The following is a 20,028-nucleotide window of genomic DNA, read 5'->3' as shown; positions in this document are numbered from 1 at the left end:
ACAGGGAGGACGAGATCTGCCAGAAAGCGCTGCAGCTGCTGGGCGAGCTGTGCTCCGTCGGGGCGGTGGAAAACGAGAACTGCCGGGATTTCATCTACTACCTGCGGGACAGAGCCCGGCCCCGCCTCAGCGACTCAGGTACGGTCGCCGCCCTCGGGGGCGCGGGCACCGGCGGCCTCCCCCCGGCCCCGGCTGCGGGAGGAGGGCGAGCTGCCCCGAGCATCCCCGGGCGGCCGGGAGCCGCGGGGCGAGGCCTGCCGGCGCGGCGGGGGCTGCCCGGGAGCGGGCGGCCGCGGAGGGAAGGAGGTGGCGGGGGGATGCTCCGGGGACGCGGGGCTGGCGGGGCTTGCCCGGCGCGGCCGGGGGAGGACGCCGGTCCGGGCTCGGTGCCGCCAGGTTCGGTTTTAGCGCCCGGCGCTGGGGGAGATGCGGAGCCCGAGCCCGCAGCGCTCCCCGAGCCCGCTCCGGGTGCGGCGGCGCTGGGGGCGGGCGGGCAACTTCGCGCGGCCGCTGCCAGCCCGGAGCGGGCCGGAGCCGCCCTGCCCGGCGCCGCCGCGGCTCTGCTGCAGTGCCGGGGGCCCGGGGCTGCCCTGCTGCTCCCCTGGCCCTCCCAGCGCTCGGGGTGAAGCGCAGAGGCGCGGGGGGCTCGTAGCTCGGTTTAACTGGAACACGATTTAACCCAACTCCCCAGTTCCCAGTTCTGTATGTCACAAGCTACAAAGACAATTCCTCGCATATCTGTAGCAGATGGGGGGGCTGTAGGTCTGACAAGGTGTACACTGGGTGGTTTTCTGCGTGTATGTCAGGATTACGGTTTCTGCATCATGGCAAAACACTCTTACTTAAAAACTTTAACTTAAGGAAGCTTTCTCATAAGGAAGCTGAGCTCCAGCTGCACAAAATCGTGAAAAGATTGAGGACATGTCTCTGGACAGAAGGGAAAGGCAAATTGCAGTTTAGAGTAGCAGCTTATTGTATTTATTTTTACATCATCAAGTTGAGTTTGCTCAGTATGAGGAGAAATTTAGAGAGTTAAAAGAGAAGTTGATAAACGTTTGCAGTACTGGGAAGCCTTGCTGTTAGATCAGCCGGTCATCACAAGACTCTATTCATTGCTTCATTACTCTCTGAAATAAATCACTCCGTTTAGCATAGGGCAGTCTAATGACACTCTGTTCTTAAATATTTTTCTGTAATTCGGTGAGTAACACTCAGAGTGCAACTTCCTGACAAATCCTTGGATATGCTGAAGGACTGGAGAAAACAACTAAAACTAAGTAAAGACATACTCGATGGGGGAAAAAGATGTGCTATCACAATAAATGAATAAGGAATTTTCTGTCATTCAGTTCGCTTGTAGGCAAAGCTGTTTGCAGCCATTCTGGCTTTTCACTACTTAAAATATTCAAATTGGAGTGATTCATGCAATGTTTGATAAGGATTCTTTAAAAGTAGGCAAATTTAATTGTTTCGTTCATATAGGCAGATTTAATTACTTTGTTCATATAAGCAGTAATTTTTGTGACAGACACCTGTGATTTTCTGTAATTTTCATTTACTAAAGGATCAATCACATATTTGTATATCAGGTCATGGCTCCAAAGACATCTGTTTAAATCAGTCCTCACTTTGGATACGAAACTACTTGAAATGCATATGGAGACTTTAACCTCCGCTACTTGGATAACAGCTTTTCAGATTCCTTTCAGAAGCTACCTGCTTTTTTTTTTTCCATCAGCCTCGGGCAAAAAGAGTACCTGGCATCTGTTTGGGAGTGATTTTAAAACATGGTGTGCTCAGTAAAAATTTATCACCTCTACCTAAAGGTGAAAAAAAAAAAAAAATTTAAATGTGTGTTTATTTCTACCTGTTTTGCTTGAACTGTTATTATACAACAGCCTTCCGGTGTTGGTGCAAACCTGCTCGATTACACAGAGCAGCAGTCCCTAACCTTCGCCAGACAATGTGCAACAACAGTGAGCAATTATGCTGCAGGCAGCATCTTCCCATTGGCCTCAATCTGAACATTTTTATTTTTTGCAGCTGCAGCCAGTCTCAGAGGGTCTAGCGGGCAACACGCTACCCATAAGCCCTGACTTGGAAAATACTTCTGTGAAGGGGTAATGTCAGGAATTTGTTAGTTTACCTAGTCTCATATTTCTTTGATTAAAATATATATTATCCTAGTAAACTGGCTGTTCATGTGGTTTGTTTAGCTGGTCCTTAGTTGTGATGCTGTGGGCTGTAAGAAGGCAGGGCACATGACTTCCAAAATGAAGCAATACGATTCGCAGTCAAAGGGCAGTAAGTACACTGACCAAACCCTGCTTGCTTCATGTAGTGAGTTTCACTGACTTAACAAGGGCAAAATGGCCTTAAAAAGCCCTGACAGCTGATCTGTTCCCTTTCCAGCCACTAGTGGCCTAAACATAGGGATGTGAAGAAAAGCAGTGCTGAAGGACAGCATCTCCTTGTCAGAACCCGGCAAGAGATGAAGCTGTCCTTGTTCCTGCCCCCCGAGGTGTGATGGGCTTTAGTCAAACTGAGTAACTTGCTCTTAGGCCACCCAAAAGTAAAAATGTCTACACCATTAGAATGGAGAAAAGTGCATTATTAGGTACATGATTAGGTATTTTACAGGAATTAGTGCATGGGGCAATGCTTTTAAAAGTGTTTCTGAAATAAAGTTGCCACTTGCCTAAACCCAGCGACATGGTGGATACAGACAATTCTGCAGCACATTTGGTTGAAGCCATTCATGGATGTTGGCTCTGTGCCCCATCAGGAGTTGTTAGAAAAACCAGCCCCTAACTGAGGGAGGGAGGGAGCTGAGGGGCTGCTGAGCCTGATGCCAGCGTTTGTCTCCAAGCTCAGCCTCCCGGCGCCCCTCAGTCCCAGCACTGAGCAGCCAGATCCCTGGAGATCCACTCCTCTCCTGCCTGACATCTGATGCGCTTGGCTCTGTGGCTCCCTGCCATCTGAGTGTTTGCTGTGTGACTCAGGCCAGGAGGGACTGGATGCTTGTGGTGTGCACCACATCGTTATTTTTCATGCAGTTTCCCCCGGTTGTGGGGAGTGCTGCACGTGCTTCGAGCATGAGTTAAGGGCTAATGAGATCTGGGTTTAATGCGCTGGTCCACTGGATTTAAAGGGTGACACGAGTGAGTCAGATTTTAAAGCTTTTCAGAAAACTGAAAATGTAAATTAGGCATTTAGTGAAAAATCTTCAATTAGTTCAGTAAGAGTTATATGTCAGAGCAACCTTGAAAATCCCAATAGGCATCCTTAAGCATTTAGATACCTTAATAAGCTGACTTGTTTTCTGTTCCATTGTAAAATGTCAATAATATTTCTGTATCATAGAAGGGCTTTATGAGGGTAAATTGTAAAGTCTGAACACATCGAGTCTGTAATACATTCATAAAGGAGAGTCAGATAGACCTCTCAGAGGACCTTCCAAAATCATGGAATATCACCCCATGATACCAGATAAAGCAAATATTGTAGAGGAGGAATGGGTGTTGCTTGAGCAAAAGAATTCATTGAAGGAAAAAGAAAAAAAAATCCAAAAAACCAAAACAACAACAACAACAAAATCATGAAAGAAAATCTTAATGCAGAGACTGACCGTTAAAAGAGGAATTAAGACAAAAAGCTGATTATGAAGGTAAAGGTTATAAAAAAAGTCCAGGCCATTAATCATAGTGTACTTTCCTTAATTTTGTAGTAGAAAAATGAATAGAAATAAAAAGTAAACTTTCTGTTGCTTTGGATTGCACATCTTGAGGATGAGCCAGCAGGGTCTTAAAATATTCTTAATTACATTGTTTAAAATTGACTAATAGATGCTAAAACAGAATACATCATGAATACTGTGGGCATAGTGATGGCCATTAGGCATAAAGTATTCTACAGGTCGTAAGTATGAGATCAATATTGCACAGTGACAGAAAGCCAGATTTTAGTACTTGATGGAGGTAAAGATAGTTGATAGTCAAGAAATTAAAAAATTTGGGAGTGGAAATATGATGGATATTGAAGACAAAATGTATGAGAGGCTGCAGTTATGGTCTTGAGTGGAATTTAAGGATCTTACGAATCAGTACTTTATATTTTGATGTGTACTTTCAATTTCACGACAGAGAAAAGCACAAAGAAACAAAAAGCCAAAGAGGTATAAATGTGGCCTCCCAGCCCAGGGGTTGAATGTGAGAGCCAAGGTATTCTGTGGAGAGTGTTGTTCCAATAGACTGGTCATTCCCTAGAAAGCTAATACTTGCAGTTAAGTCGAACCTCAGAAAGTTTCCCTTTAATTCAGAACTGAGTTTAAAAACAAAACCTGTCTCCAAAAGGTGGTTTGATTCCTTAAAAAGGTATTTTAAAATTTTTATACCTCACATTGCTTCCTGATTTATTCCCACCTCATCCCCCAAATCTTCCAGGAGCATATCAAGCTGAAGATTTGCATCAAGACGCTAAGTGCATCTAGATTTATCTAGATAAAAAAACATTTGGAAGTTGTAAAGACATGAAAAACATTTAAGTGGGTGAAATAACTTCCAGTATGTTTTTTATGTTTATGGTACTCACTGTGAGCCATTGCTTTCCATATTTTTAATTTTCTTTTCCTGATGGTATTCAATGTCTCCTGCTAGTGTGAGACTTCATAGGATAGAGGACAAGCATGATTCATATTCCCTCTCTTGAGGTCAGATTAATGAACACATGTGAGACCCAAGTTCCTTTGGGTTTCAAGAACCAAAATGCTCCTTCAGGAATTTAAAAAAATAAGGTAATATTATGTGTTTTAGACTAAAAATAGGTATTCTTTTTCTCTTTTGAAAAGTCAGGAAAAAGTTTGAAGAAGGCAAAACCAATTACTTCCTGTTGCTTGAATTCTAAATTATTCTGCTAGTTTAATTTCCTCTAAACAAAGAGGCTCTCAGAAATTTTCCTGTCATACTGGAGGAGTTTAATATGGGGTTTTTTTTCCTTGGAAATCTATTTTAAACAGATAGCTAAACTTTGAAAGAAATTGTAGAAAAGAGCAAATCATGTTCAAAGAGACTACCTGTGTGCTTAATAATGGCTTGAAACTATAATTAAGGTAAAGAAATGTAAATAAAAATGAAGATTTTCATTTACTGTAACTGCATATAACTTTTTCCTAGAATGTAGTTTTGTTCTTTTTATGGGTAAGATAAAGATGTTTAGGTGTTTAAGTTGTGATTTACTCTTCAGAACCAGAGAAAAGGAAGACTAAAAAGATTTTCCTCATGATAAAACTGAGCTTTGATCAGGCTGGAACACAGTCGTGTTAAATACTCTTCAGATATGAAAGAGCCCTGCACTACTGAAATCAGTTTATGTTTTTCAGAGGTGCAAAGCAACTGCAGTGTAGCAGCACTATAACTTGAGAAGCCAAACATGAGTAGGTTTTCTGTAGTCCCTGTGACCAGACTCACTCCACTGCTGTCCCATGGCTGCTCCTGGACACTGTGGGGACAAGAAAGGTTTCAGTCTATGAGAAAAAGGCAAGAGGAAGATGCCTTCTAGTCTTTCTTGGCCTCTGCATCCAGATTCAGTACAGGTGCGGAAAGTAGGAGCTTTCTGGGGCTCCCGTTTCCATTTTGGGTTTAGTCCTCATTTATATGGGGATTTTACCAAATGTTTGTTGTTTACAGTCTGCCCTTATACACTGAAACTATAACAATGTGTAGCACTGTGTTAGATAGACTGATGCCAACTATACCCCTTTGTATTTAAAAGAAAAAAATGTATTTACTTATACACTATATATATATTAAATACTTATTTCCTGAAGCCATTGCAAGCCCATTTGTGAAGTAATACTACAAGTTAGAAATAACCTGCCAACTGAATCTGAAATGGGTCATCTCTACAGTCATCACACACTTTATGCAAGTCTTTTCCAAGTGTGCAGAGAACATTAAGGAAAATGGGTTATTTTCAGCTGCAAGTAACACAAATATCTATCACTGAAAACAACCTGAAAAGTAATGACCTTGGAAAATTAGGAAGCCTAATAGCATACAGTCTGTCCTACACCTGAATTTCCATCTTAAGTGCCAGTTTTGCTGATGAAGAGCAGTAGGCTAAATTTAGCCCTTGTACATACAAACTGGTTTTGCCACTATATCTTGATCACTGTATTTGTCATAGCTCTTATTTCAATGGGATTTGCACATTCCTCATGGGGGGGAGAGGGGAAAGAATTTTTAAATTATGCTTTCCTTAGAATTACCCATAATCTTTGAGCAGGCCACAGTTTACATTGGGCACACAAAGCTCTGACTGCTTAAGCAGAGGTGTTACTGTAACAGATTTATGGGTTATTAATTCCGAAAAACCCATGAGTTTGTGTTACAATAATGTTTTTAGAATTTTATAATGGTAGAATACTGAATTGTTATGTATTTGTGTGATCCACACATTTAGTGACCCAAGTACAAGTGATCAGCCACATGTTCTCCCCAATAGCTTTCTGGAAAATTCCTTTCCAAACTAATTTGTGTGAGTTTAATTACACTGACAATTCAGAGACGTAGAAATGTAAGTCCGAAATTATTGCTGTCATAACAGCAGATCTGGTTAAACTCAGTCTTGAGGCTGTGCAGCTCTGTGCCAACTTCGGTGTGTAATACATAGAGGCTGAGCATAAACTGCAATTTATGTATTTTTGTTTAAAACCACATTTCTAGGGTTTAGCTCTTCCCCTGCTGAAAATAATGATCATTGCTGATGTAGTGCAAAGCTGTACTTAAGAACATTGCACTGTACATCTTTTGCTATGTTTTGTCATTCATTTAAGCTCTTCTGTGGCTTTATTTAGACCAAAGAGATAAAGAGAGATTATTTTGACGTAAAGCTTTATGTCCCTTTCATATTGCTAACAAAATTTTAGTTCAAGGGAAAAGAATTTAGAATAATTAATTATAGATGGAAGGAATGCTGTCAGTTGCAACTGCAGTTCCTAAATTTCATCATTTTGCAGGATCAGTCCTTTTTGCACGCTTATTGTACTGTTAAGTAGAAAGTGCTTGATCCATTTATTTGGAGAGTGCAGAAAGAAAGTGTTGTGTATAACAGGTGGTGGCTTGCACATTCGTTACAATTGCTATTGTAGTCACACTGGGTATTGTGTGGTTTAAGCTGCTCAAGACGTTCAGCTGCCTCTTTTTTTGGATTTAGGCATTCATTAGCCAAGTTAGATCAGTTTGGCTTCCTTTGGCAGACGTGTGCACTGCAGGATTTGATCCTGTGTACCTCCCAAGGTTAGCTGGAATTCAGAAATACAGTAGATTCAGTCGAAACTGGCACGTGTGTCTGTATGTTTTAAACCAATTTACAGCTGATGTGTGTCTACCAAAGATAAATGTTGGAAGAGTCTATAACCTGTCAGAAAAAGTTTTCAGATTCTTGCTGTAAATCCACCATAGTAAGAAAAAAAGTCAGGCACTAATGATGTTGGAGTTAAAACTTTCAAATAAGAAGAATGAGGATTTGAAGTAGGATAATTCCTGCCAAGATACTTTCTCACTTTCCTTTTTTTCCTGTTGAGTTTCACATGCACACAAAAAGAAAGCCTTGCTGACTTCTCTTGGAAATACATTTCTTCAGTTTGTTACATTTCCATCAGGGAGTTTGTTTAGCATATCCTAATTCTACCTTACAGTCTGTGAAACTCCCGAAATACTTTCTTTCCCCCTGTGATGGACCGCTCCTGTGTGTATACAAAACACTAAGTATTTGTCTTTGAAAATTTCTTCTGGTAAGCCAGTCTTTATCATTCCCACTCAGGTTACTTTGGGCCTGGTTTCTCCATCCCTTTCCTAAATTATATGTGCATATACCAGTGTTTCAGTTGTTTGCCCATCTGGGTGTTCCCACTCCATTTTTCAAGCAGCATCTCATTTTATTTACTGCCCCATTTCTAATCTCTTTAATTCATCTGTGTTTTAGTTCTCTGACTTCAACAATATAGTTTTTCTTGTCACATTTGGTGTGATTTCAGAGTGCAGTAAGAGTTTCAGTAGCTGTGTAATCAATCAGTACATAAGGTATGACCCATCTTAGACCCTTGTCTCACTGGGCATCTGTCTGCAGCCATATAAAATTCCTTCAGAGTTTCCTTCTAAAGTTTTCTGCTTCTTTTGTTGTTTGCAAGAGGTTCATGGCTATGGAGTTCATGGTTTCACCAATACATATTAAGACGTTCCAAAGCTGTTTCTCACATCTATCCAATTTTATAAATAATTACAACTTGCAACTCTGTACAAATTATCCTACTGTTATAGAAAGGAATGTACAATGCTAATTAGAAAATGATCAATGAGACCAACAGTCTTATGATCTTCTGTTTCCATTTGTAGCAGATGTTTTACCCATTTGAAAGAGGAGTTTATTTTTTTCCCCTAGAGAGGTGGAATGGATAAGATTAATGCCTAGTTATTCTAGCTCTTTTTGGGAAGCCAACCCTAAACAGGCTGATCTCAAGTACTCATTATGCTAAGTCCTCTCTCCACAGCATAAAGGAAGAGAGTGTTTCCTGAGCCTGGCTGCAGGGAAATGCAGCAGGTATTGAGTTGTTCTTGCTGAGTGCTGTCCTATTCCCTGTAGTAAGGCTGATGTAGGATGTGTGTAGTAGTGGCATTGTGGCAGTTCTTACCTGCTATAAAGAGATTTTAGGTCCATTAGCAACTAAATACAAGAGAAAACAGTTCTGGTATTGCTTCAAAAATACGTGAAGCTCTAAACAGAAAATTCTTTTATCCGTACAATTCTGGTTTTTTAAGCTATACCAATTTACTTGGGGTAATACAAGACACAAATCTAAACCAGTTGCTCAAATTTTGTTTACTTCTGTGATTGTGCTCTCTCCTGCAATAGATCATGCTATCAAGAAAGGTTCTTATTTCTCCAGATGCCACTAAGGCATCCATGGTAACACAAATCTAATGTAAACTTTTCTTCCTTTCTGTTTTCATTTTAAGTTGACAAATACTAAAGAGGACTAATGAGTTTTAAAAAGTGGAGATGAGAAATTAGGCTTAGCAGGTAAACAGAAGCTGAGGGGCTGACCTGGTTTTGTCCGTTTGTTTTGTTTATTCTAAGTTCATAGGTGTTTCACAAATAAAGAGGGGTGAAACCTCAAGGTGCAGCAGACACAAGCATGGTGCCTGCAATTGTTCTGCTCAGGAGATGGACATGAGGAGCAGAACAGGCAGCCAAGCCTCTGAAGAGAGAGATATCGCCCATATTCCTAAGGGCCAAAGAGCACCAAGCAGACTTGATATCCCTTGGAAATTGGAGTTAGCAGAGGTGAAGCCTGGGGTTTGGAGGACCTGCCTGTGGGGACATAGTGGACAGGGAAGGCTGTGGATAGATATGCTGTATTATATCTCTGTTGTAAGAATTTCTGTTTCCATTTTATGTTACACTAAAACTTGCCCTTTTTTTGTCCTGATTTTAGAAGCCTTTTGAGCTTCTTTGTGGAGTTTGCTGTAGAAAAAAAGAAGATAAAGCAGATCTGTCCATATTCTTTGTCTGTCTTGGGGTCCTATTAATGGTTTGTTTGTTGACTGGGGGGTTGTTTGTGGGTTCAGTAGATTTCTAAGCCAGCCTGAGAATTCATGATTTGATGCTGACAGTCAGGCTGTGGCTAATCAGGAAAGAGGAAGCTTGGCCATTGTGGCTTCCCTTAATAAGGAAAACCTGTCACCTTGACTCTTCCCTGTGCAGCAGCATCACTGTTCCTGCCAGCTTCTCTTAGCTGCAGAAGGTGTAACATTTTTATATCTACTCTCATGCTCAGGTTAATGTCTTGTTCCTGCCTACCTTATTCGTTCTGTACCTGTCTCTTGTTCTGTTGTCATTGTGTTATAAAGAGAGAATTGACTAGTCAAGATGATTTCTTTCCTGCTGCTGCTAGGAGCCAGTGATGATAAAATAGCTAAAAGCGGTTCCTAAAATAGCAGTGCACAGGTATAGGTTTGCCAGAGCGATTTGATAGTGATTACTCTATCAGTCCTTCTGTAGTGTTACAAGTCAGACCCAGCACTGTGAACAAAAACTGCTCTTTCTTCCTTTGATGTATTTTTCTTCCTTCTTTTCTCTTTTTCTTGGGAGCTGGAAACCAGAACAGACCTTAATAGCAACAAAACCAGCAGCATCTTCAACCACTTCAACTTTACTTTCCTTGCCAGATTAGGGGGAAGCAGTTTTTCACCTTGAGGAACATCCAGAATTCAGTCTCAGGATTCACTTCTTATCCTAAAGGCTCTGTGCACTGAGAGAAGGAACAGTAATTTTGTTAAAATGGAAGGCTTGGGATTTGACATTTCGGTCGTTTGGCAGTTTTACCTCCCTCTTTTCTGTACCCCTCTCTATGAGGAAGATTTCCAGTGGTAGTTGTTGCCATGGCACTAAGCAGGACGAGGTGTCTACTCGAGTCTTAAAACTGGATGTTTACGGCCGTACTGTGAAAAATTATCCCTTCTGACAAGTCGGGCTTGTTTACGCAGAGTTAACACAGCACCACTCCTCTTCTTCCAAAGTGGAGAGAGGCTCTTCAGGTCATTCCCTGTGTGTCAAGGCAAATGTGAGCTTCAGCAGTGCTGGAAAAGGCTTAGAATTAGCTCTATCCTTCCACTCCCTCGTTAGCTGTTCAAATGAACAACCGCTTCATGCCCTGCCGAGCAGCTGATTGGCCTTGGAGGGAAGAAGCATCTGAAGCAGTATTAATGTTTCATTCAAAATCATGAGAGCCAGGGAGGAGGGGAATTAGGGAATTCAAAACCCCAAATCAGTAACTGCCTTTTACTTCACCGGGTCCGGCTCTCTTGAGGAGCATCCCTAATTTTCTCCCACACTGGATTTCCTCTCAGAATGGTCTTGCTGACTTTGTGAGATGTTTTTGCCAAGGGTAAATTTAACAGCTGTCTTCTCTTTTCTTTCTCCATTGTCTGCTTCTTCTCCCCAACCCTGTTGACAGTATCTGCTATGACATATCTGTACAGGAGATGGAGGGACAAGGAAGCTGTGCAGTCCCTCCATCCTCTGCTCTTTTCCTTTCTCAAGTCTTCACTGCTGTATCAAGGCCAGTTAAAATCTCTTTTTATTTTCTCACCAAGCAAAGCAGATCAGAAAGCTGAAAAATTAGTGCCTTAAAATGCTATCTGAAAGAAATGTGAGCAAACTGGATGTGATAAAGCCATCAGTAAAGGAGTGTAGTGGAATGCGTGACAACAAGAACAGCCAGCTGCATCTGGGAAATATACAAGTCCTTGGACTCCAGCAGTATAAAACTTCCCAAGCTGTAAAAAACGAGCAATTCTTTCTTTTTGTGGCAGTCCCAGCAGTTTGAAACATGGTTGGCAACTAATAATTGCAATCATAGAATCATTGATGTTAAAAGAAGCATTACCTCAAAGTGGGTATTCACGTAAGATCTTGGATTCATTGTGCATAGTATAGCACGTGCTGGGGTTGTTAAATTTGGAACTGTTGCTAATAAATAAAAATAGTTTTATTAGGACAGGAATAGAAAAAATGTTAGATACAGAAGTGTTGCATAACCAGCCTTGATGAACAGGGAAGCACCCCTTTTACAGCATTTCAAGAAGTGCTGTTCCCAGTAAATGACCGCAAATAGATCCTGAATCCCTAGGTCATCCTGAGGTAAATATTAATATTGTTGTTTTTAAAAACCCAAATGTTGCTTATTCTTTTACCTGTTAGCCGTGGGAAAAAAATAAGGGGAAAAAGCAAGCTTTGACAGAGCATTTCCTGACTCAGCAGTTGAATGGAAGGAACGATGCTGACACACTTGGTTCAAGGTAATGGAAGGACTTCACCCCACCTGAGAAGGTCTATGGACAACAAAACAGCACAGGAGATGCCTGCCTGTAAATCCTCCTAATCAAATATTACTCAACAATATGTTAATACATATGTGTTTGACTCAGGGATATTGTTTAGAGGCAGGAGTCATGGTTTAGTTGGCTGGAATAGATTACTACTTGGGGACTGTGAAAACTAAGGCTGTTTTTTTAATTTTGCCAGGCACTTGAGATATGATCTTGTAGAAATCTGTCAGTGCTGTTTTTCCCCGCCCTTTCAGCTGCTTTTTCAGTACTGATATGCAGTAAAAATTCCATCTAATGCCATGTCTGTAATCAGCAGAGAAAGCAGGGCATGTCTCAAGTGTGATGTCGGTAAAGCATTGAGCAGAAAACTGCCTAAAAACCAGCCAAGAGAAAACAGTGGGCCCAAGGATTTAGGTGGAAAGTAGCCTGCCAGATATGGCTCTCTCTATTTTCATAGCAAACACAAAACAAGAGCCTGGGCTTTGGCTCTATTGGGGCCTCTCAGCACTTTACTCTTATAAATAATAAACAGAATACATTTTCCTCCTGTGTAGGTTAGCAAATAGAAATGTGCCTTTGTTATCAGCAAGGAAGCCATAATTGAGAGGCAGTGATTTTGTGGAATACACATTCAAATGGGACTAAATAAAAGCATAAGGAGGATTTCAAAACTTCTATTTCTGTGCTGGGCCTCATATGTTTAGTTATGGAATTTATTCATGATACCTTTTTGCAAGCTTGGATTTGCATTCTCAGACTCAAATCATGCCACACACTCCAGCCTATATCTGACACAGCAACAGCTCCAACAGGGTAACTTTAGGTAATCTTTTGCATATCCCAGCATTTTGCCATTTACTGCCCCATTTTCAGCATAAGAGTTTTGAGTGTTTGCTTTCATGGCCTGGCTTGGATTGCAAATGCACTTCTTGGTGTGACACCATTTGCAGCTGAAACTGAAAGGAATATGGTCATGGTAATCCTGTTCACATTATTGTAGCAGAAATGCAGAATAAAACGTATTTTTCTTGGAGAGGGACATGTTTTTAATGTGCCCCATTTCTGGTTTGTGTCCCCCTCACAACTGAGATTAAACAGTATATTTTAACTGACTCAGTTTATTTGCTCTTAAGGATATATGTTTGTTTATTCATTTCAGTATACCTCGATGTATGTTGTAGTCATGTTTAGGAAACTTACAGAATTAATCACCCACCCCTTACATGAAAGTTGTCTAGAGAAATTAACAGTGGGTAACTCTAGGCAACAACCTACTAACAGCACAGCTTTCTCAATTCTGGAAGTTTGGAACATGCAATTTTTGGAAGTGCTTGGTCCTTTTTCCCCTCTTTTTTCTTTTCTTCAGTTTTTTTCTTAACGAATGTAATCTCATGCTTACAAATGTCTTCTGTTTTCTTAACATTTACATTTTAGTCATTCAAAGTATTATTCCTTTTTTCCTACAATCGTCTGAGTCAACCCAGTAGTGGGAATTGTTTTAAGGACATAGGATCACAGGGACTTCCTGAGAAAAGGATGTATACAAACACCTGACTCTAAAGAAAAGATTTAAAGTAATGTTCACGTAATTCAGTTTTAGGTATATTTTTTCCTAATATAATCAAGCTATCAGACGAGTAATTTTATTTTATTCTTTCAGCCTAATTTTCTTTATTTATATTGAGGGGCCATGTGGAGCCAGGATAAGAAGTAGATATTGGTGGGTCCTTATCTACCTGTGTTGGATGACAAAGAAAAAAGTATCAAGTTCTCAAAAAATTATTGTAAAATCATTCCACTGAAGTGGCTGAAAAATTAGCAAATCCCATCAGTGCATTCCAGTTAGCAAGAAGAGTGGGATGTAGCTGTCTCTGGAGAAGTGAGGAACCCCCATTGCTATTTTTAGAGACCAGAAGATGAAAAAACTGTGGCTATAAATTTACCACCCATTGTGTTTGTTTTTCCCTTAGAAGTAGCAGAATATTTTAAGTTCTTCAAAGCCAAGGAATTCCCCAGATCTGAGAGCAATCCAGCTGAGCAGGTCTTGGGCAAGGAGAGAAGACGTGAAAGCTCAGTGTTCCCATGCTGTTTTCTTAAGTATCCCGCAGCAGTGGTGCTCTGGTTTCTAGGAACAAGGGCCTGACACCAACATTTCCTTTACGCTCCTTGTAATTCTGGGAGGGAGGTAAGGAGAGCAGTGGTTCTCCCCTTGGAATAGGCCCAAGGAAGAGGAGCCATGAGTCTGCAAGAAGAAGGTTCCAAGGCTGATGGTCTCTTCTCTACATCCCATTTGTTTGTGTGCATCCACCTGGAGAGCCTGGTGCGAGCATCATGTGAAAAGTGTTATCACTGATTATAGTTGAACCCGTCTTGAAAAAACTGTGCCCTACACCATGATTATAATTTCTCTCTCTGGAAAGGTTGTTTATCTTCTCTTTCTTGTTTATTGCTTGAGTGAACATAGCACATTTGAAATTCTGTTTTAGAAGAAGTAGGATACTGTGCAACTGGTGGTATTTCGCTGCAGAATAACCCCCAGAGGGATTTGTAATCCCCTGGTACTATCATCTAATAGTGAGCCAAATTGAATAATAAGCTCAGTGCTATGAATTCAGCCTCATACTCAGCCTCATTCTGCTTTGGTTAGCATTGCCTAGTAATTAATTATTACTCTGTATTTACGCTATCAATGACATCCAGAGGCTGGCCTAAACATGCTGGAGCTGCTGGCAGCAGTAGCAGCAGCAGCAATGTATGTACATGCAGATATTTTGTTCTCCCTCTGTAAATATGCACTGTAGACTGTCTTTTAAAGGAGTTGTTAACTGCGTCTTCCCTATAGCTAAAAGCCACCAGACACTACATGCTGGACACCACTCGAAGATGCACGTTGACACATAGTTTACTATTAATGTTTACAGGATTTGGAATGTTGTAATTGATTTTGGCACTGAAAGTGCAGTCTGGTAAATTGCTTGTCACCTTTGTTTCATCCTCGGTCTCACTGAGAATCTCATATGCAATTAACTGTATTTGCTATACTGTATTTATTCTAAAGCACACAGCACATTACTGGTTTGCTGTTCGGTTCTCAGAAATGGGGACTTAATTGCTTACAAAAACACAACTCAAAATAAGGGGACCTTTGTAGTGAGGGACTTTTCTTCAGAGTAGAAAAATACAGAGACTTTAACATCATTCACGTTCCAAACTCACGGCCCTCCTGTACTTGAAATCTCCCTGACTTCAGGGACTGTAACTTGTGTGTAAAGGCATGACAAGTCAATCTCTGTTACCAACTTGTGTGGCACAGAGAGAGGAGCTGGATTTGCTGCACACCAGTGTGGTTAAGGACCGACGTTAACAAGTTCTTGTGCTGTCTGTAAGACAGAGCAATTCCTTCTGCATGTAGAACTGGAAAGGAATTCTTTAAAGGAATGTATTTGCTCCACATCCTCTAGGTCACAAGGTGGAAGCAGCACTGAATGGCTCACATGAATTCTTCTGCCAGTTTATCCTGGCAATGTTTTCTATTTAAACAGCCAAAGCTCCAGAATTAGCATGGACTGTCTAGAAACCTCAATAAAACAAAGAGCTTTGCCAAGAAACAGTCTAGGACAGCAAAAAAAAGGTGAAGCCCTTCTCACAGATAAACAACAGGAATATGCAAAATTTTCCTTCCCAGGAATGAAGAGCTGCATGGTCTCCTGCTGTCATCCAGGTTGGATGTTGGAGGACAGGTCTGGTTCTCAAGTTTAGCCAGAGAGCACCTGCTCTTTTCACGTCATAGTGGATTGTTCAAGGGAGACCTAATCATAGATTTCCTTGCTGTCCTTGCTAAAGCAGAGGATGCTCTTTAGTTCCTCATGTTAAGAAACTAGCTGTTCTCATTTTTTCTGGAGAAAATAATTCCAGGAGATAAGATACCAATCGGGCTAAATTAACTTAATTAAAGAAAATGCAAATCCAGTAGAATACATTTTCTGGTAGAGAGTGTAGTTTCTACTTGCTGCAAGCACAAAATATCTCCAAGAGTCTGGATATGACAAATAGTGGTGATAATTATATGTCTAAAACATTAAAAACATCTTCTACCAGAATGCTGGATGAAAAGAGGAAATTTTTTTGTTTTTTTAAACTTTTGCAAATGAAAAAACAAGCTTAAATACCATGGACTTATTTCCAGGATATTCAAACTAGTTTAGGTCTTACTTTTAATCCAGTTAATTATTTTGCGATTCTCCATTCAGCTAATAATCAGATTAAGGTTCTTATGTAATATGTAAAATGGTCTTTCGATAATAAAAGATTATGAAAGAAATGCTGCAGAGTTTGCTTTAGAAGAAAGCACAGCAAGATTGAAACCTACAGAATTCCAACTTGAAAGAGGCTATTAACTTTGATAGCAATTGCATGTACCATTACAATTAAATATTCCAAAAGAAGACGGGATGCATCACTTGGGGCATGGAAGACAACTACAAATCTTTACTGTAGGAACCATTTAAGATTGTACATAAATACCATTCCTCGGATTTTCTGCTTAGATCTTCCGGAATTGCTACACTTACCAAAACCTCTACTTACAATTTTTTATTACAGATGTTGATTATAATTGCTTTGGAACTTTGTAGTTGCACAGGAGGGACATTAACCAGAGAAAGGCCAGCAAGATGGTTAGAGAGATAGAGCATTTCTCCTACAAGGAAAAGCTGAGAAAATTGGGTTTGTTCAGCCCAGAAAAGAGAAAGTGACCTAACTGTGGTCTTCCAGCACCTGAAGGAAGCCCACAAGAAAGAGGGTGACAGACTTTTTACAAGGGTATGTAGTGACATGGGGAAATGGCTTCAAACTGAAAGAGAGTATGTGTAGATTAGATATTAGGAAAAATTTCTTTGCTGTGAGGGTGATGAGGCCCAGAAAAGTTGTGGGTGACTCATCCCTGGAAGTGTTCCAGGCCAGGTTGGATGGAGCTCTGAGCAACCTGGTCTGTTGGAAAGTGTCCCTGCCCTTGGCAGTTGGTTTGGAAGTAGATGATTTTTCAGGTCCCTTCCAACCCAAACCATTCTGTGATTCATGGTATTTCAGTCTTCCTGGAATCTACTCTGGAAAAAAAGAATTTCTTCTGTTTTACAACCTACGAACTGATGCTCAGCACGAGTTTTTTATGCTGCAGGGTTGGTGATGTGGCTTTTCAGCTCCCTGTATCACTTTTCTTCTGCAAAATCTGTTCATCCTGTCAGCCCTTCACGTGCTGGCCGTGTGCCTGCCGCCTCCCAGAAAGCAGGTGCATTTGGAGAGATGGCAGCTTTCTCAGGACTCAGTTATTTAATTAACTCGTTTATAACTGGGCTATTTGAACAAGCCATCCCATCTGTCTAGTGGTCAAAATCTTGCTTGTGTGCTAAGCAATGGTTGTCAAACTCCCTGCATCCCTTCTATTTAGTTGCATCGTGCTTCTCTAGAAGAAACTGGAAAGTTGCTAGACTCACAATGAGAAGTGAGAACATCCAGGCTCCATTTTTAACTTTCCAAACTGTTTTACCAAGTCTCACCTTGAGAACTGTGCTGTATCTTGGTTTCTGCTCCTGTTTCTAAAAAGGCATGTAAGTAACTTTGACATTTATAAAGGGAAAAGCTACTTAGTGAGAAACAGTTTAACCACCGAGATGATTTAACAGCTTTGTCCTACAGTCTACTTGGTATTGTGAATAGAAAAACAAACAATTCTTCAAATATCTACTAGGGTTTCTGAACTGTTTACATTCCATTAACATTCTTCAGATCCAGATTTACTCACAGTGGTTTAAACTGTGTATGTCCAGACAAATTTTAATGCTTTTTTGCAGCTTTCATGAGTAAATCTTGATTTTAAAAAGAAAAAACTACTCACCCTATAAACAATGGAAGATTCATTAATTATTTAAATAAGGACAGAAGGCTGTCACTTATGTCTCAGATGTGTAGCAGAGGTCACTAAACTTAAATAAAGACTGAAGAAAAATAGCTTGCAAATTGCTCTTTAAAACGTTATAAGTTACATCTTTCCAATTAAAAATCTTGATTTTCATATCTTTTCCTATTCATATGATATTTGAAAGCACTGGAGAAAAAAATATTTTTAATGGACCTTCATGTCATAATCCAAGAGGTTGAGAGGCATATTGTAAGTTGATGGACAGTAGCCCTACAGGCAACATCATTTATTAAGCTTATGTCAGTGGTCAATATACATGTATTTAATACATACTTCAAAATCTTATCTTTCCACCCATGCTGATGTATCTTAGACTTGGGATGGTCATGTGTGAGCGTGTATATCAGAGGGGAGGGATGGAGTGAGGGAGAAGAATAGAAAGCAAAGGAGAGACCTCTGAACACACAAACCAGTGCAAATCGGTGTGGATCCATCTGCAGTGTTGGAAAGATGGAGTGTATGAAGTGTGCCTGTTCATTGTCATTGAGGGAAATAATTAAAATCTTCAGGATGGTTTTAAGTTATTACTGTTAATATTTTAATTGCTGGGCATTTTTAGATGCATCAAAGTAACTAACTTCTTCAAAGTGGTTGATACTTGTAAATAGGGTTCAAATGCAGCCATTGTATAAATGACTTTCTGTATGAGCATAAGAGCTTCTGATCCTTTCTCTGGCCTTAGTCTCTGGTGTTCACAAGTTTCTTGAGTTGTGGCTCACTGTGGTTTTAAATATCTAAAATAAAAACACCTCCTGCTTTTCTTAGGTGGAAAATCCACCGCGAGGCCCCTTGCAGCTTTTGAAACCTCCAGGCAGATGCAAGGCTAATGTGTTTGGTGGAGTTACTATCAGCCTTGAAACCCTGAAATGCTGAAGCATTACTATCTTGACCTTTATGTCAAGATGAATGAAAAATAAATTAACTTGAGGCAGCAGGCCATTCTGCAGGACTGCATTTGTTGGAAGATGTCTGGTTTTATATAGAGGTGGAAGGGCAAAAATAGGCTGTTTTTCATAAAAGCTGAAATACCTTAATCTTGATGGTTGCCAGAATTTCTAGACTTAATGAACTCATTATCAATACTGTTCTGTGGCATTTCTATTTCATTATTCTGTGGGTACAAAGCTATGGGTGTTGTTGACAGGAAGGTACAAGAGGGATTGGCAAATGTGGAAGTTGACAGTCCATAGTGTTATATCAGGTTTCATCTTTGTCCCTTGTCCCCCACCTGTCTCCTTTTAAAGATTTGTTTTCCTTATGAATCCAGCAGGTTCTCAGCAGCTCCTGACCTTTTCACAGTAAGTGATTTGTTGAGTGTGCCCCTTTGGCTGTGTGTCAGGGCCATGTTTCTCCAGGTATAGGTGCTCGATTTGACTCAGGGAATTTAAGGGTATATTAATACATTAATCTTCCTGAATCACTGACAGCAGTTTTGCATCTCATCCATGAACTTCGACATTTATGTTGGAGAGCAGCAATCCCACAATTGCTTCACTGATGCTGAAGTGCCGGGCTCAGATTTATTATCATCTTGATTTTTTCCTCTTTTTAATCTGTTATAGCTCAATCAACGTGCATAAATCAGCAGCTGTAGGGAGTAAAGCCCTGAATTCATCCCTCAGTGAACTACAGTACAGCACAGTACCTCCAGTTTGCTGTTCCCTGAGAAAGCTGCACATTTTATGCCTCCTGCCCACTGTGGAGTGAGAAATACAAGAAGAAAAACCCCTCAAGCTTTCCAGTTTCAATTTTACATTCACAACTAAGTACAATATGAAATTATTCAGTTCATAAGAAATTGTTCAGTTCATAAGAGTTGTTGCTACTTGTTCTTTCTACAGATTTCTTTTAATAAAATGTCTTGCATGGCTGTACAATTAAACCCAAGAAAACAGAAATCCAGATACATTCAAATCTTACTCAAAGCATACATTCTTTAGTATATGCTTTGCAAAAATAAGCAAGTTGGAGTTCTTTCCTGTATTCAGATTTGCCAAGGTTAGGAAGGCTTCCAAGAGCATCTCAGCTTTAAAATAATCTGTGTCTAGGAATGAGAAAGCAGAAGAGCAGTCTGAATGATAATTTTATCAAATCTGTTTCTCAGTTCTGTTCTTTAGCTGCTACATTCCTAAGATGTTTCACTTTAGATTTCTCTTGACTTTC

At 40.4% G+C, this 20,028-nt stretch overlaps 1 protein-coding gene across 1 annotated transcript in view; it reads left to right on the top strand.

Moving 5' to 3' along the window:
• Window positions 1-2: 2 nt before the first annotated feature.
• SYT9 (synaptotagmin 9) overlaps window positions 3-20,028 on the top strand; it is a gene marked incomplete at its 5' end in the record, with an annotated part of 66,779 nt that continues 46,753 nt past the window's right edge. The window contains one exon of the mRNA XM_042035548.1: window positions 3-138. Within this exon, the coding sequence (XP_041891482.1) occupies window positions 3-138 (136 nt within the window). The remainder of the gene's footprint in view (window positions 139-20,028) is intronic.

Source organism: Corvus kubaryi, unplaced genomic scaffold (genome assembly GCF_017639235.1).
Source record: "Corvus kubaryi isolate FWS band 111438036 unplaced genomic scaffold, C.kubaryi_AGA036_p1.0 37384, whole genome shotgun sequence".
NCBI lineage: Eukaryota > Metazoa > Chordata > Aves > Passeriformes > Corvidae > Corvus > Corvus kubaryi.
The sequence above is the reverse complement of the archived record's forward strand: the minus strand, read 5'-3'. Positions and strand labels throughout refer to the sequence as shown.